Genomic DNA, 16,336 nt, shown 5'->3' with positions numbered 1-16,336 from the left:
AGAGCAGGCTGCGGCCATCAGTTCAGTTCAGTCACTCAGTCGTGTCCGACTCTTTGCAACCCCACAGACTGCAGCACACCAGGCTCCCCATCACCAACTCCTGAAGCTTACTCAAACTCATGTCCATCGAGTAGGTGATGCCATCCAACCATCTCATCCTCTGTCATCCCCTTCTCCTCCCACCCTCAATCTTTCCCAGCATCAGGGTCTCTTCCAATGAGTCAGCTCTTCGCATCAGGTGGCCAAAGTACTGGAGTTTCAGCTTCAGCATCAGTTCTTTCAATGAATATTCAGGACTGATATCCTTTAGGATGGACTGCTTGGATTTCCTTGCAGTCCAAGGGATTCTCAAGAGTCTTCTCCAACACCACAGTTCAAAAGCATCGATTCTTCATGGCTGGGACCATGTCTGCTGGGAAGAACAGGAGGACGCGCCCCCTCGGCCTGAACATGAGGTCTCACGCCTGTATTCTCACAGCGGCGGCACACTGACCTGCATGTCACGGTCTTGCTCGCTCACCAGGCCGCCTGCCTCCGCCGGGCTCCCCCGGGCTCCACGGTACCGCTCCACATGCTCACGCGGCCGCTGGAGCCCGCCCTGAGCCCTCTCACGTGCTGGGCACGAGCCTGGTTAACAAGCCTGTGAGTACAGCTGACGCTCAGTCAACATCTACCACTGTTCAAGCACTTCACGTGAACTCATTCAACCCTCACAACCCTACAGGAAGACACTTACTCCTCGTCACACAAGGGGACAGAGAAGCTAAGTAACTGCCAGGGTCACACGGCCAGCGAGCACACACGGGAGGGTCTGAAACCAGGCAGGGTGATTCCCTACAAAGAAGCTCAACCAACTTTAAAATAACCTACATCCAAAGTAAAACTACCTGTCTCCAGAACTGCTTCTTCCAGCTGAGCTTCCAGATGAGCACGTGTCTGAGAGGATGTGTGCTCTGGCCCCAGGATGCCCCTGGTGAGAACTGCTGGAGGTAGGCCGACCAGACTGGAAGTCATGAAAAGGGGTGCCAGGGCTTATCCAGGCAAGCCAGAAAGGGAGGTGACGGAGTGTGACCACGGGTACCCAGTGTGGAAGGACAGAGGACCCTGGGCCTGGAGGCCTCGCACTGGTCTGCCCAGGAGAACTCGGGTGCTTCAGCACCAACGTGCACGGCCATCTCCACAACGTCCCACAGAATGCCCGCAGTGAGTTCCAGCAGCAGACCCGAGGAGAGGAATCTCAGCACAGGAGTCTGCTCCATCTGTGGGGGAACAATGTCTGTCCCAGGCACCGGAAGAGTCCTCTCCTCTCCTCAACTCAACAGCTGGTTAAATATTCCAAAGGCTACTGAAACCAACCACCACGCACTTAGTAGCTGAGGACACACATTTACTGTCCTGAGCCGCGCAGGTCAGCAGTCCAGTGAGGACCTCCCTGGGCTAGATCCAGGGGTCAGAGGATCACGCTCCACAGGACACTCCAGCTTCTAGAAGGCCCCAAGTTCCCTGACTCACGGCCCCTCCATCTTCAACGCCACCAAGAGCAGCACGCCAAGTCCGCCTCGCTCCACACAGCTCTGCCCTCCTCTACCCGCTCCTGCACCCGCCAGGACCTGGGAGCACACTGGACCCCCCGGGGGCCAGCAGGAGCCCCAGGGGCGCCTCCGACCGCAGGCTAGTGCTCAGCACCCGCATGTCCCCTTTCTCCATAGTTCTGGGGGCTAGGACGGGGCTGACTTCAGGGACCACCATTCCACCCACCATACGAGCCCAATAGCCGCCATTCTAGTGATCAGCTGGGATGTAGGGTCCCCTTGGCAACTGGAGGACCCCAGAGACCGGCTGGCTCACCTCCTTCTCCAGCTCGAGGTCCACCAGCGTCTCCTGCATCTTCTCCTGCCGCCCCAGCCTGCGCTGCAGCCCTTCCAGCTCCTCCCGCAGCAGCCCGTTGGTGTCCCGCGTCTCCCTGGCAGAGTCAGAAACAGAGTCATTCAAACAGCCACACACCCCAGGGACGGGTACAGAGGCCCTGACCCCGGAAGGCTGCGTGCCCATGTGTGTGCACACGTGTGTACATGTACATGTGTGTGCACACACACTGGCACACATCCCAACCCCTCACCACAGGCAGGCGTTCTTCACGCACACACACACACACAGGCACACGTCCCTGGCCCCTCACCACAGGCAGGCGTTCTACACAGCTTTCCACACACACACACATGCACACATATGCACACCCCCCCCCCGGCCCCTCACCGCAGGCAGGCGTTCTCCACACACGCGCGCGCACTCACGCACACACAGGTACACGTCCCTGACCCCTCACCACAGGCAGATGTTCACACACACACGCGCGCACATACCCCCCCCCCCGGCGCCTCACCGCAGGCAGGAGTTCTCCACGCACACACACATGTGCACACACACACGTGTGCACACACACCCCCAGCCCCTCACCGCAGGCAGGCGTTCTCTTCCCGCAGCTGCCGCAGCTCCCTCTCCATCGTCGGCAGCCGCACCAGCTCAGACCTCATGTTCTTCACGATCGCAGCATCCTGCTCCTGCAGGGACAGCTTTTGCTCCAAATCCTGATCGAGGTGGCAGACAGAGAGGAGGGAGACGGTCAGACACCACGCACTCCCAGGCCCTAAACAGCCTCCGGGGCCCCAGCCCTGCGAGTCACGTGCAGAGCTGCCCGCGGGGCGGGAGCCCAGCACACACGGCACGAGGAGACGCAGCAAAGCCTCCAAGGAGAGATGCCTGCCCGTCCGCGGAGCTCTGCCTGCCGGCCCCGTGTGCAGCGTGATGACCAAGTCCTTACACAGTGAGGCCTTTCCTTCCTACATGGAGTCCCCGGGGACGCGTGGGGACGCCGGTGAGACTCCAGGACAAGTCACAGAGCAGGTTAAGAACACGGGCCCAGGGCTAAACCGGGCGGTTGTTCAGCCAGCACTCAGGGGCCAGGCACTGGGTCAAGCAGTGAGACCAGTGGCCCAGGGGAGACAATGTCCCTGCAGGGAAAGACAGACGCCAGCCCAGCGACGGGGCAGTACTGAGGGGCCGCCAAGGGGTGGGCAGATGGGGCAGGCAGAGCCGGTGGCGGGAAGCAGTGTGGACCGGGAGGGGAGGTGGACGGGCACTGTGACCACTGAGGACAGCACATGAAGACCCAGGCGAGAGCCAAGGAGGCCTGGCCCTGACGGCTGGAGCTGGGGGCGGCGTGGGGCCAGCACACGCCGGAGGAGGGGGAGCCGAGAGGGAACGGGGCTCTGGGGGCAGCACGCGGCGTCACAGGGCGTGGGTGTCCCCGGCTCCCCCAGGCCCTCCCGCAGTGAGGCAGCACAGCCGGAACTGCAGAGTCCGCCCGAGCGGGCCATGCACCCCAGGCAGTCTGATCTCCCCCGAGTCCTGCACGGTCATCACAGCAGTCCCGGCACTGGAAGCGCCGCATGCTGACTTTCCACTCTGAGTGCGTGACTCTGATTTCACGCAGAGTGAGAGCCTCCTGGGAGCAGCACACGCCTCCTGCTTCCTGTGGCACCCCAGCACCTGGCTCGGGGCAAGGAGGTGACCGGCACCCCGGCACAGGCGGCTAACTTCCCCGGACGCGCTGAGCACGCCCCGCGGGTCGCAGGAAGCCAAGCCAGCACCGTGAGGCCTGCCAGACATGAGCCGCTCACCTTAATCCTCTGCCCCTGGTCTGCCAGCCCTTCTTGGCTGGCCTGGAGCTCCTGGACCTTCTGGTTAGCTTCCTGCCACTTCCTGTTGAGAGAAGAGTATAACACGTGAGAAACAGGCAGGTGGTAAAGCCAGCAACTGCCCTCCGGCAGAAACACGCACACACTCATACACAAATGAGCACACACTCCCACACACTCCCTGCTACAAGGAGGCCCCAGGGTCCGGGCCTCTGTGGCCTGAGTCTCAGGGCAGGTGGTTAAGTCCAGACCACCTGCGAGTTCTCTTCCTCGCAGAAAAGGCTCTCTTTTCTCTCCATAGTTCTCTCAACAGAAGCTGCCGCTGGCCCAGGAACAGCCAAAGCCCAGGACCTGCTTAGGACTGCACCCCCACGTCCCACCAAGTGGCCAGACCTCCAAGACAACACCTGATATAAGGCAGAGGCCGCCAGCTGCAGGAGAGCGTGTCTCCACCGCACCTCCAGGCGAGCGCGGCCACACTGCCGTGCCTGTGAGCAGAAGGCTCCCTCCCCCAAAACGTCCTTTCCCACTCACGGCCCCCCAGGCCCAGGCATGTCCCACACAGCCTTCAAAACCCAGCTCAAATCTAATACCTTCTCTGGAGACTCCTGCCAAGCAGGCACCCCCAGAGAAGAGGGAAGAAAGGACTGTTCCCACTTCTTGTTCCTGGAACACGTCAAACACTGTTCTGCTCTGGCACTTACAGTCCTGGCTTCAAGGTCTCAGTGTGTGCCCCCCAGCCTGCGGACGGGGAGGACAGCATGTGTGGGGCATTCACGGGCCCGCCGAGCTTCAGTGCACACGACGCTCGTGGGCGCTGGGTGCTCAGGCCATGAGGACACACACAGGACAGCGAGCCTGGGTCTTGTACACGGATAACAAGTGGGCGTCCAGTCCAGTGCACGCCCCAGCAGGCTTCAGGCCGACGGCATCCAGGAGGACAGATGGCCAGGCTCGCCTGGCACGGGGGGAAAGACGCCTGCCCTGGACGTTGGCAGCCCTGCCCACCCTCCACTCACTGGTGCTGCAGGTCCAGCTGCTCCTTCAGCTCCTGCTTCTCAGACTCCAGGCGTTTCACCTGCATCTCCTGGTTCATCACGCTCCACTGCAGGTCCGAGAGCCTCCCCTTTAACGCGGTGATGGTCTGAAAGCGAGACGCAAGCCACTCACCCGGGTCTCCGGCACAGGCACGGAGGGGAGCCTCTCACACAGAAACTCACGGGCCAACGCTCTCCCGAGAGCCAGTTCCCATCCAGTCCACTCCTGAGGGCAAGGACAGAGCCGGCTCCTCCTTCAGAGCCTGTGACCGCCCCTTGAGCCGAGCCTCGATGACAGACAGCCTCAGGCATGAGGACACTGCTGGCCACGACGGGCCGGACCGCACCCGGGCGGCCCTGCACCCCCGGTCACCCCTCCCGCCGTGTGCACGCAGCCCCCCGTCCTCGGCAGCTCCGCATGGCTCTCCCCCCACACCTGCTCTGTCTCTCAGCCTGGATTCCTTCTCCAGCTGCCCCATCCCAGCTCTGCAGGAGATGGTACCTGTGAAGCAGCCAGGCGCCCGCCAAGAACGCAGGAGCGGGTGCAGAGGCTGTCCTTAGAACGGACAGGAGTGGCCCGAGTGCCGCAGAGCCTGCCGCGTGCCCAGGCCAGACGCGGTCACTGAGGAAGGCAGGGGTGGGCCGGCCCACAGCCCAGCCCCACGCCAGCGAGCCCACCGGGCGGACACGGGCGCAGACCGCAGCCTCCCCAGACAACCTTCTGGTGATGGGGCTCCACTGTGGCTGTCTCGGGGCAAGAGACCACACCTCCAACAGCAAAGCCAGCCCGCAGGCGCGCCACTCTAAGTGGACAAGCGGAAACATCACCCCGTCAGCCGGAGAGCCAGACAGCAACCCACAGGCCGAGGGCAAGAGGACCAACGAGCTCACCACATGAGCAACACCTGCATGGGGTGCCCCGTGTAAACACGGCGGCCACAGCACGCCCTCACCTGCCCAGCCCAGGGCAGTGTAAGTGCACCCACACGGCCCCCCACAGGCCCCGGAGAGGCGGACCGCAGGGGGCAGGGGCTCTGGGCCCTTCCCTCTTAACATCCTGCATGGTTCCCTTTATTACAACAATCAACTTGGCACTCAGAAGAATGAACATACTATGTAACAGTAAACACAGCCTCTGACAACCCTTCCTGAATTAGACAGACCGGCGCTGTGCTGAATATTGCCATCAGACACCTGCCCCACGAGGACAAAGCTGTGGGGAAGCCCAGCCGTCAGCAAGACGGCCTCAGAGTGCAAGTGCCTAAACCAGGGCACCATGACAAGAAAACACTGTCGGCCGGCAGGGTGCACGTGGGATTTACAGCCCTGGATTCAGACTGAGGGGGGCTTCTCCAAGGGAGTGAAAAGTAAGGAATACAGCAGGGCTCCGTCCCAACTCGCCACCACCTTTGCCCTGCCAGGGCCCACCGCTGTCTGCTCTGCAACCTCTGCCCTTCATGAAGCTGTGTGCAGAACACACCCGGCCCCGTGACTCCCACCCCCGCCTCTGGAACAGCCTGCAGTGGGGCACAGGCAGGCACACACCAGGGCAGGAGGAGGGCTTGTCTTGAGGCTGCTCACGGCGCCCCTCCTGCCAACATCCACATCAAAGGACAGATGTAGGAACAACCTTAACAGGCTCTCCAGTGTTGCCAAGGCAAAAATAACCTGGAGCCCGCTCCCAAGATCTATCAAGGAGAGAAAACTACGCGAGACAGAATACCAATGATCCCCAGGCTCCCCCCGGCAGCGCTTCATCCGTTTCCTCACGGCACCTGTGACCTTGAGCGGCTCAGGGAAGGGACAGGAAAGGTCAGGAGTCCAACCTGCGCCTGCAGCAGCGTTCGGGCCCGTTTCTAAAATGCACACAGCCTCAGCTGGTGGAGACAGGGCCACAGTTCACCCACGTTCTGGCTCCACAGAGATTCTCAGATGCTAATAACCAAAGACATGGAAATCCAGAGGCACCTACTTACATCTTCTTGGGTGGCGGAGGGAGGGGAACCCCAAGTATTTCCATCCATAACAGGGAACAGGGAAGGTTACAGTGAAAGTAGAATCCTCAACAATGGCTACTAGCAGAGCATGGCAACTGATAGCAAAAGCCATACAGGGTCCTGTAACTGGTGATCAGATAACACTATCCCACAAACCCCGAGGGGTTTGTCCAAAAAAAATCATTCCACAGAAACAAAAAGAGGACCTGCATGAAGCTCTGCGCCCCGCATGTATCCATACCAGGATGTGTGTGTGGAAAAAGAACACTTGAAGGTGACTGAAAATGGATTAATCAACCACTAAAAATCATAATTACAAAGACTAAAAAACCATTCAACTTAACAAAAAAACACAAAATGGAAAATTAATATTTTTGCTATGATCACACCTCTGCAAAAAATGCAGGCAGAGCAGAATCAACCAGGGACACTAGCCTGCAGCTACAGGCTGGGAGTGGGACCGCGTCCACTCCCCCGAGAAGCAGCACCTCGGCGCGGCCCCTCACCTCCCCAGCCTCGGCCAGGCTGTCCTCCTTCTCCCGCAGCCTCCTGCCGGCCGCGTCCAGGCTCTGCTGGCACAACCTGTGGCGCTCCAGCTGCTGCTTCATCTTCTCCTCCGCCTCCGCCTCCCGCTCCTGAAGCTGCCGAATGCGCGCCAGGAGCTCCTGGTTGCGGTCCATCTCGCGCTGCCAAGAAGGATGGGCCTGGTGAGGGGAGTCTGAGCAGGCAGGCCCCCAGCTCCACCCTCAGGACAGGACTGAGACTCAGAGCAGAGCCGCCAGGAGGCCGGTCATCAAGTCCTCAGCCGCCCCAGGGCTGTAGCCAGGACCCCTCCGAGGGGCGCGCGTAGCCCCGCAGCACACAGGCACGTCTCACAGAGGCCCCCCGGGAGGGCACGTGGCACATACCACCCCCGTCACTGACCACTGCTCATGGGAGGGGACGGAGCACAGAAACCTCACTCAGGCTCCACCCTGGGAAGGAGCCTCTGAGCTTGGCAGCTCCAGCAGCTTCCTGATCACACACAGGCTCCCATCAGGACGAGCCGACTGCCCCCAGAGAGCGGGTGGCCAGGCAGCGACAGGCGGCAGGGACAGGCGCCCGCAAACAGGAACACTTGACCCTGGGCCTCAGCTCCACAAAGCTTCAGAGCCACCCTGCACCAGTCCCCGCCGGGCCACATGGCTTGCCCTGGAAGGCAGGCACAGAACTCAGACTCCCCACTCTTAATGACCCCCGGAGGCCCCAAGGTTCCAGTGTCGGCCACTGGGGTGACCCTCAGCCCAAGCAGCTCAGGGGCCACAGAGTGGGAGCCAGAGTCCCAGCGGCAAAGGCACCAAGTCCTGGCTACCCGGAGCCCGACGCTTGGCTGACCTCTGACCTCAGAAGGCCGAGCCACAGAAGCTCCCACCCAGACAACGGGGAGGCCCTGAAGCCAGGGGACCCGCCGCGCCGCAGGAGCCGGGGCTGGGGCCATGCAGGGACCTGATCAGCGCGTCACAGGGCAGGGCGGGGCCCCTTTGCTCGGGCTGTGGTCCCAAGTGCACCCCGACAGTCCAGGCAGGTCCCCAGACCTTGGACACCGAAGTCTCACCATCTAATAGGTCTCTCCAGGGGAGAGGCTGACCCCCCCACCAAACTGCATTCCCCGAAGAACCATCGCAGACGCTGGAGACAAAGGACAACATGAAAACCACGGCTCAGACGGCTCCAAGCCATCTTCCGCCAGGCCTGGGGCCGACAAGGGAAGGCCTCGCAGAGGGAGGCCCAGGTTCAGCGACGGGCCCCAGGGAGAAGTTCCATCAGTCCTGTACCCTTCCATTTCCCCAGTGACTCACTCCAGTACTTGTAAGAGTCCCATGGCCTCTCCCTTCTCCTCTTCCCAGAGGTTCCCCAGAACAGTCCTTCCCAGGAGAACCCAGACCATCAGCCAAAGGCCCACGTCACAGAGGAGCACCACTCGGAAGAGGACCAGGGGCAGCGCTGAGGCAGCAGGACCCTACCTGCAGGGTACCGCGCTCCTGAGCCCCGACAAGGCACCACAACCAGCTACCTGCACAGCGGGGTCAAACACATCCAATCAGCATCCCTCCCTCAAAGGCATCAGCTGTTTCTACAGGGACCGGGAAAGTGCGGGAATGTGCCACGGGAGGCAAGCCTGGCGCCAGATACCCACCCAGGAAAAGCACGGGGCCAGAGGCTTTCTGGTCCAGTGCTCTGCCCAAATTTTGGCGGCATGTCCATAAGTCACCAGCACTTATTGAAAACCCCGGCGAAGTGCTGTTATCAGAGCAAAGCACGCATGGAATTTATGCACTGAGTAAAAGACCTAGCACCTCCTCTGGGTAACGGCGGTGGGGTGGGGGCAAGCCAAGGCCACCGCAAGGCAGCCCGAGACCGGGTGACCAGGTGTGCAAGACCCAGCCTGGACCTCAGGCTCTTATGCGAGCTGGTGACTTTCCAGCCACACCCAGGCCACCTGGCACTCCTGCCAGACCTGTATGCCAACTCTAGCAGAGAGGGCAACCAGGCGTCCAGCAGAGCGCGCCCACCAGCACCTCCTCAGGCATCGTGGCTCGGCAGCCAGCCCTTCGTGATGCCTTCCCTGGGGACCCAGGACACCCCCGAGAGCCGACCCGAAGCCTCGGGGGGCCCAGGAAGGCAGGGGGCGCACCTGAGCTCCGGCTGGGGGCTTACTTCCCACGGGCTGGCCGGCACAACACACACCCGCATGCTCGGGAGCAGCCTCTCCTGCACCCACCTCGTAGCTTCTGGCGCTGGCGCTGGCCGCTCGCTCCAGCTCCACGCGAGCCCGCTTGTGACTGAGCTCCATCTGCATCTTCTCCCGCTCCACCTGGATGAGGTGAGACTTAGACCGGATCTGCTCGGCTCGCTCCTCCAACTGACCAGGGCCCATGCAAAGGAAAGACAGATCCTCAGCAGCTGTGTCTCACTCGAGCGAGGCGAGGGGCTCACTCGCCACTTCCTCACTGAGCACCTGCTCCCCACAAGGCCCTCACTCAGCCCCGCGGAAGAAAGAGCACCAGGCCCCCAGGTGGGAGACAGGAGCCGGGAGCAGCGAGGGAAGGGAAGGTGATGAAGGACAGAAGAGGAAGGTGCGTTTTCAGATGACTGTGTGCCGGCTTATTCATTTTCTGTGCGGTTTAACAAACTACCACCAATGCAGCAGCTTGGGCGCCATGAACTGGCTATCAGTTCCATGGGTCAGATGGCTGGGGGCACACGGCCAGCTTCTCCGATCAGGGATGCTGATCAACAGGCTCAAGTCCACACAGTCGGCAGCAATGTTCTCTGTAACTCAGGAGCCTCTTCCTATTTCCTGTTGGCTGGCAGACCCAAGCGGCTGTCTAGAAGCTGTGACGTTCCCTGCCACATGGGCCTTTCCACCCACAAAGCCGAGAGAATCTCGCACATGTGGAACCCTTTTCCTGCCTGCCTCTCTGACTTCTGTCTGATCTCTGGACCCGGATGTAAAAGATTCACCTGACTGGGCCAGGCCCACCCAGGCACTCTCCCACCTTGAGGTCGGCTGACTGGAGCTATTCAGTCTAACTGCAGAACACCATGGCCTCAACACCTACTTAAGTGTTTAATTCAGTGGGAGAAGCTGCCAGGGCCTGGCAGCCTGGGGCCCATCAGAAGTCTTCCTCTCACAGAGGGTAAGTAAATAAGGGGAGGACGGAAGCTCTGAAGGGCCTCAGAAGACACAGCCAACAGTACCACAGAATCACCAACTGCCAGGGCCTTGTCTTCAGGTGGGTTAGGGCCCAACCATTCTAAGACTGGCCTGCAGTCTGGCAATACGGCATCTCCGGGGCACCTAACAGAAACACAGAATCTCATGCCGCGCCACTGATACCAAATCAGAATCTTCCTTTTAAAGTTATCCAACACTACTGATCATCACAAGAAGGGGCAGCAGTCTGTGTTTGCTCCTGGCATCTGGCGGAGAGAAGCCAGGGATGTTGCTAAACATCCCACCATGCACAGGAAAGTCCTGCAAAACAAAAAGTTACCCAGCCCAAAATGTCAGTCATGCCACAGGTGTGAAATCCCAGGTGGAGAAAAGACATCTTTTCCACCCTCCCCCAACTTCCTTTGGGAGCTAAAGCCCACCCTTTCTTTACCCCTGTGATGTATTCTCTCATTTCAATTCCCACCTGCTGACATTTGGGAATTCCTAACTTAACCCTCCATCAAACTCAGTCTTTTTGTCTCACTCTGAGTCTGAAGCTAAGGCCCAGCTTCTTCAGAGGATGGTGGGACCCCAGCCCCAGGTATGAAGGTGCCACACAGGGGTCCCAGAGACCCAGATGTGTTGGCCACATCTTCCTGGAGCAGTGACAGGAAAGTCCCATTTTTATGTTTAAGCCAGCAGTGACACACAGCCAGAAACAGGAACTTTACAATGAAGCAGGGGCGGGGACTAGCAGACAAGAGCCTGCTCTGTTTCCAGACTCGCAGACCTGCAGCTGCTCTGTCCTCTGACCTGCCAGGCTTGGCAGGAAAGAGAGGGAACGCTGACTGGACTCCTGAGACAGGACACGTCTGAGGTCGGGCCTCCCAGGCAGGTCCTGCGCCCCACGGCTCTAATCAGCTCACTCTGGCTACAGCTCTCATTTACTGACCCCCCCCCGGGGAAGCTGTTCCAGTCAGAGCCAAGTGAGAACTGGGACCGTGGAAATCCCAGACTCTAGTTCCGACAGGCTGAAAGTTACCAGAGAGCTGCATCAACAAAGTTATAACACTTCTTTAAACCAAAGTTGCCAACTTCATATTTTGCCAGTGAGCAAAGATAAAGAAAAAAAAAAACTACAGTCTATTTCCACCACTATTTCCAAAAAGGTGTTTTAACACCAAAAACAAATATAAATGACCTAATTTTAGAATAAAGAACAGTCCATGCCAAAAAGGGGCAGTGAGCAACTTAGCTTACCAACAAACACAGAGTAAGTACAATTCAACTATTCAGTCAGTGAATGCGTACACACACCAGCCTCTGTCGTACCACACCAGACATGGGCTCATCAGGACTCCCGGAGCAACAGAAACTCCTGGCTCATCTGACACAGGGCCCCAGGGCAGGTCACCGGCAGAAAGGCGGCGGCAGCACAGCCAACATGGACCAGAGATGGGACTCAAGCAAAGAAGCCAGGGGTCGCCTGACGCAGCCCCTACGGAGGGCCAGGGGCCGGGCCAAGGCTCAGACACCACACTCCCTCCCTGTGTGGACCCTGCAATCCCTGCCCCAGCGAGCACTGACCCCACAGCGCACCAGAACCTAAAGTCCTTCAGAAGACCTGAGCCTTTACAGCCATGTCCAGGGAGCACTGCCGAGCACTCGAACTAAAGTGAGATGAGACAATAATCAAAGCCAAAGTGTAAAGACGACCCCTTGGCAGACCGAAGCCAAGATGTGCAAACGGCCTCCCTAGGCTGAGACCATCTCCTGCCCAAGGCTTCTCTCACTGCCCTGCCCTTCCTGCCCAGCTGGCCAAGGCCTAGCCTTACCACACAGCTTTCCTATGTGTTACACCATCAAGGAAGCCAGCAGCTGGCTGCACAATTCCAGTGGTCGCAATCCCAGGCAGTTTAGGATTTTATTCCTCAATGAAATGAACTGGCCTTCCAATCCTATCTCTAGTGTCTGTGAGCTCACAGTGTGAGTGCAATACTAAACACTAGGCCCACTCTGGGGTGCTGTGATCTCAGGCTTTTGAGTCAGGACATCTCAGGGCCAGACCATGACCTCTAGCTATCCTCCAAAACTATGAATATCCATGTTGGAGATGCGGAAGATGGCCAGCTGGCCTCCAGGCTGAGAAAACACTGACCTGCCTCAACTTGATCCAGTACTACCTAAGGACAGGTGTCTGTACATAGAGGCCCCTATCCCAACACACACCGCTCACCTGAGCCTTCTGGAACTTGATTCAGTCGTACCTAAGGGCAGGTGTCTGTTCCTGAAGGCCCCTACCCCAACACATACCACTCACCTGCATGCTCTGTTGGTACTGCATCTGCAGAGAGCCTTGGGCAGAGGCAGAAACATCCAGTCCAGATCCTCCCTCCACTCGCTGAGAAATGAAATTGTTCAAAGACCTCAGGGTGGACAGGACGGTGGTATTCTCCCCCAGGTCTTCCATGATTACTTCCCTTCTGGAAAAAAACAAGGGAAGAGTCACAGGGAGCCTTCTGATGTGCCATCACCATGGCCAGCTGCCCGGTCAGAGGGTACCTTTGGGCAGTCCCACTCCCCTAATGCTCTCTCAGAACCCTTAAAATATTCCAGCGTCTGTAACCACATTCTTCGGAGTTAACTGGGAGCCCATACCTCCAGTTTCTCAGAGAAGAAATGGAGGCATAAAAAGACAGTATGCCACCAAGCTGCTGACCATCAGAGTGCTGACCGGCAGACCAGCAGGACAGACAGATGGCTCCCAAGACGAGGTGCTCAGCAGTCAGGTGGCACACCTCCCACAGAAGCACTCACAAAAAGCCTGGCTTCCCGGAATCAGAAACAAAGCACCCAACAGTGGCAGTGAGGATGACAACCACCACAATGCTAATTATACAATGACATCGCTGCCATTTTCAGACAGGTACCACACAGAGAGGCACCTGACATTTAGTAAGCACCAAGGCCTCTGGGGCCCATCTCCTCATCTGAAAACTGAGGGCCCCACTTCTCAAGGCTCGGAGGATTACAGGGCCCAAGAGAAGGCTCCAAACGCAGATGGCACAGCCATCCCCACAGAGTGTAACTGTCACTCTGCTTGCAATTTCACATACGTCATTGTACTCCTCAGACTGGGCAGATGAACCAGGTCTTCTTGAATATTATCTGAGAGGTGAGGCTTCCAGAGTTACAGAACTGAGGTCTGTCTGGCCCTAAGGTCGACCGTGCTCCACAGGCAAAGGTGTGAAGGCCAAGGACAAGCAGCAGCAAAGAACCTGCATCCCTACACCTGTGCTAATCCCAGCCTCGCACCAGGCCGTCTACCGGTCAGAAAGGGTGGAAGTGTCCCAGCACAGTGAACAGCCAAAAGGTGTTCTTCCAGGTGCATACCCTGTTCCTCCGAGGCAAGCAGCCAGCTCCCACTGATGACCCCTAAGTATCAGATGGAAAACACCTGCCCTCAACCCACTCCCCACCTCCAAAAAAGTGAAGAGTCTTGATTTGATGCTGAATTTCCCATTTAACAAGAACCTTGACCTTGTGCACTGGGATTCCCTGGTGGCTCAGTGGTAAAGAGCCCACCTGTCATTGCAGGAGACCTGAATTTGATCCCTAGGTCAGGAAGATCCCCTGGTGGAGGGAACAGCAACCCACTCCAGTATTCTTGCATGGGAAATCCCATGGACGGAGGAGCCTGGTGGGCTGCAGTCCATGGGGTCGCAGAGTCAGACGTGGCTTAGCAACTAAACAACAACTGTTCTTGTGCACGCAGAGCCCTTGTTTTCTGCAGTCTGTCCTTTCCACTCTCACCCAACACAGCTGTTCTCGCCACCTGTCCTTCATACAAATGGAAAATGAACTGGCAGAGAGATCCGGGAGGAGCCCTCAAGAGAACTGTGGGTCTGGTAGAGCGACACGGCCCGCGTGGAGCCAGGCAGCAGCACTCTGCTCCACAGGGCAAATCACTGTTTGACCGGGGCCACAATACTTTCCAGGAGCTGGTGATGGACAGGGAGGCCTGGCGTGCTGCAGTCCGTGTGTTGCAAAGAGTTAAGACACGACTGATCGACTGAACTGAACTAATACTTTCCCGCAATGGGAAATTTAGCCAATATACCCTCTTCTCAAGACAGCGTCCCCTGTGAGAGCTGATGCACCTTATACACAAGAATGAAAAGAACACACGCCTTTTCACCTGCCTGGAACCAAGCCGCTCCATAAGGCAAGGGAGAAGGTGGGAGCTCAAACACCATCCTCTGTATCCAGGAGACTCAGGTCTTCCAGAAGCCTCACCACTGGATGTCAGCTGCTCTGGACGGAACCCAGAGCTGGAGTGCAGAGCACTCTGACTCTCTAGTGCCCTCCCCGTCCAGAGGGAACCTACAGACATTACAAGGATCCTCACCACCTGCAGCACCACTTCTCAGCGCCCCGGGCGCTTTCGCTGGCCTGCTGAGTTCACCGCTCCTCTACCTGCTTTCTCCTACTTCCACGGGAGAGGAAATCCAAGTGCCCCTCCCACTACCTGCCAAGAGTGCGACTGTGGGCAAGGCGCTTCCTATCTTCCCACCGGGTTCCCCAGGTGGAAAACGAAGTAGTGGCACCCCACACTGACCGCTCAGGTGCAGAGGTGCAGGCGACAGTGCGGTCAACTCGCAAGGAACTGAGGAAGAGCCCCTCAGAGTGCACCGCGCCGTCTCGGGACGGGGGCGGCGGTGGGGGGATCGCTGAAGCCCCTCTCCTCCGAAGCCGCCTCTGCCCCGGCCGTTTCCAGCTCCTCTCGGAGAGGAAGTCTTGGGGCGGGGGAGGGGGCGCACTGGACGCCAATGCTCAGAGGACAGAGCACGGAGCGCAGCAGGGACCCCGGCCCGGTGAGCGGGCGGACACAGTGGGTGCGCCGGTAAAAGCCCGGCGGCCCGGGTCTCAGAGAAGGACGCGGACACGCCGAGGGGCGCCGGCTCACAGCCACCAGAGGAGGCCCGGAGGGTGGCCCCAGCCTCTTCCCTGCCCGACTCCCGCCGGCTCTGCTGGGCACCCGCCTCCGGCTCAGTCAGGCCCCCGCCCGGGACCCTGGCGGCTCACCTCACCGCCTCAGTCAGCTTGCAGCCGTCACCGCCGCGGCTCAGATCTCCCTCTTTTACACCCGAGCCCGCGTATCGCGAGACGTGCGCTTCCGCTCTCGCGAGATCTGGGCGAGACTGCCTGTAAAGCTCCGGGTCGGCGGATGCCGGGGGTCAGCGTCCGTCCCACGCCCGGGATGCTGCGGCTCGGAGCACGCTCAGAACCAAGGCCGGCCCGCGGTTCTTCCTTGGTGCCCCTGTCCGCCGCTGGCCAGGCTTCCACCGGACGGCTGTCTTGCACTGTCTTGTGTGGAATAGCACCGCCCAACGGTGGCCTCCTGGGGCCAAACTTTCTTGCACTCCTGACTAGTCCGCAGCTTTTGACACTACGGTGTTTGCTTGAATTAATTAATGCGTTTTTACTTTTCTCTAAGAAAAGAAAAACAGGAAATACTATGCTACTAAGCTGTCCTCCAAGAGCCCTGGGAGCTGTTGGGGTGCGGAGCCGCCGTTTGGGTCCCGTTCTCCAGGGAGCAAGGGCGGGGCGCAGTCAGCACACAGCCAGCAGGTCCTTTCTGGAATCCCTCCAGCCTGCGTCTACTAAGGGGTCTCTCAAGTCCCTTCTTCCTCCTCCGCAACCCCAGCGAAGCGCCCGAGGGTCTGCACCGCATTTCCAGAGAGTAAACCATGAATCTGTGTAGCCAGAAGGAAAAAGGATGTGGAGGTAGGACACGGGGCAAGTGAAAATAAGATGAAAAAAAATTTTATAAGGCCGGCCTGCAGACTACTTCATGGATGTGGACTTCCCTAAGACCCCATTTCTTCCCCAGCTATCCTTGGGATT

The 16,336-nt window shown here is 58.9% G+C and overlaps 1 protein-coding gene across 1 annotated transcript in view; it reads right to left on the bottom strand.

Moving 5' to 3' along the window:
- MAD1L1 (mitotic arrest deficient 1 like 1) overlaps window positions 1–15,768 on the bottom strand; it is a 233,028-nt gene extending 217,260 nt beyond the window's left edge. The window contains exons 1-8 of the mRNA XM_043456237.1: window positions 15,515–15,768; window positions 12,750–12,912; window positions 9,494–9,634; window positions 7,239–7,418; window positions 4,718–4,842; window positions 3,681–3,762; window positions 2,458–2,588; window positions 1,849–1,963 (exon numbers count right to left, since the gene is read on the bottom strand). Coding sequence (XP_043312172.1) covers window positions 1,849–1,963; window positions 2,458–2,588; window positions 3,681–3,762; window positions 4,718–4,842; window positions 7,239–7,418; window positions 9,494–9,634; window positions 12,750–12,899 — 924 coding nt within the window. The 5' untranslated portion in view covers window positions 12,900–12,912; window positions 15,515–15,768. The remainder of the gene's footprint in view (window positions 1–1,848; window positions 1,964–2,457; window positions 2,589–3,680; window positions 3,763–4,717; window positions 4,843–7,238; window positions 7,419–9,493; window positions 9,635–12,749; window positions 12,913–15,514) is intronic.
- Window positions 15,769–16,336: the final 568 nt, after the last annotated feature.

This window comes from Cervus canadensis, chromosome 32 (assembly GCF_019320065.1).
Source record: "Cervus canadensis isolate Bull #8, Minnesota chromosome 32, ASM1932006v1, whole genome shotgun sequence".
NCBI lineage: Eukaryota > Metazoa > Chordata > Mammalia > Artiodactyla > Cervidae > Cervus > Cervus canadensis.
The sequence above is the reverse complement of the archived record's forward strand: the minus strand, read 5'-3'. Positions and strand labels throughout refer to the sequence as shown.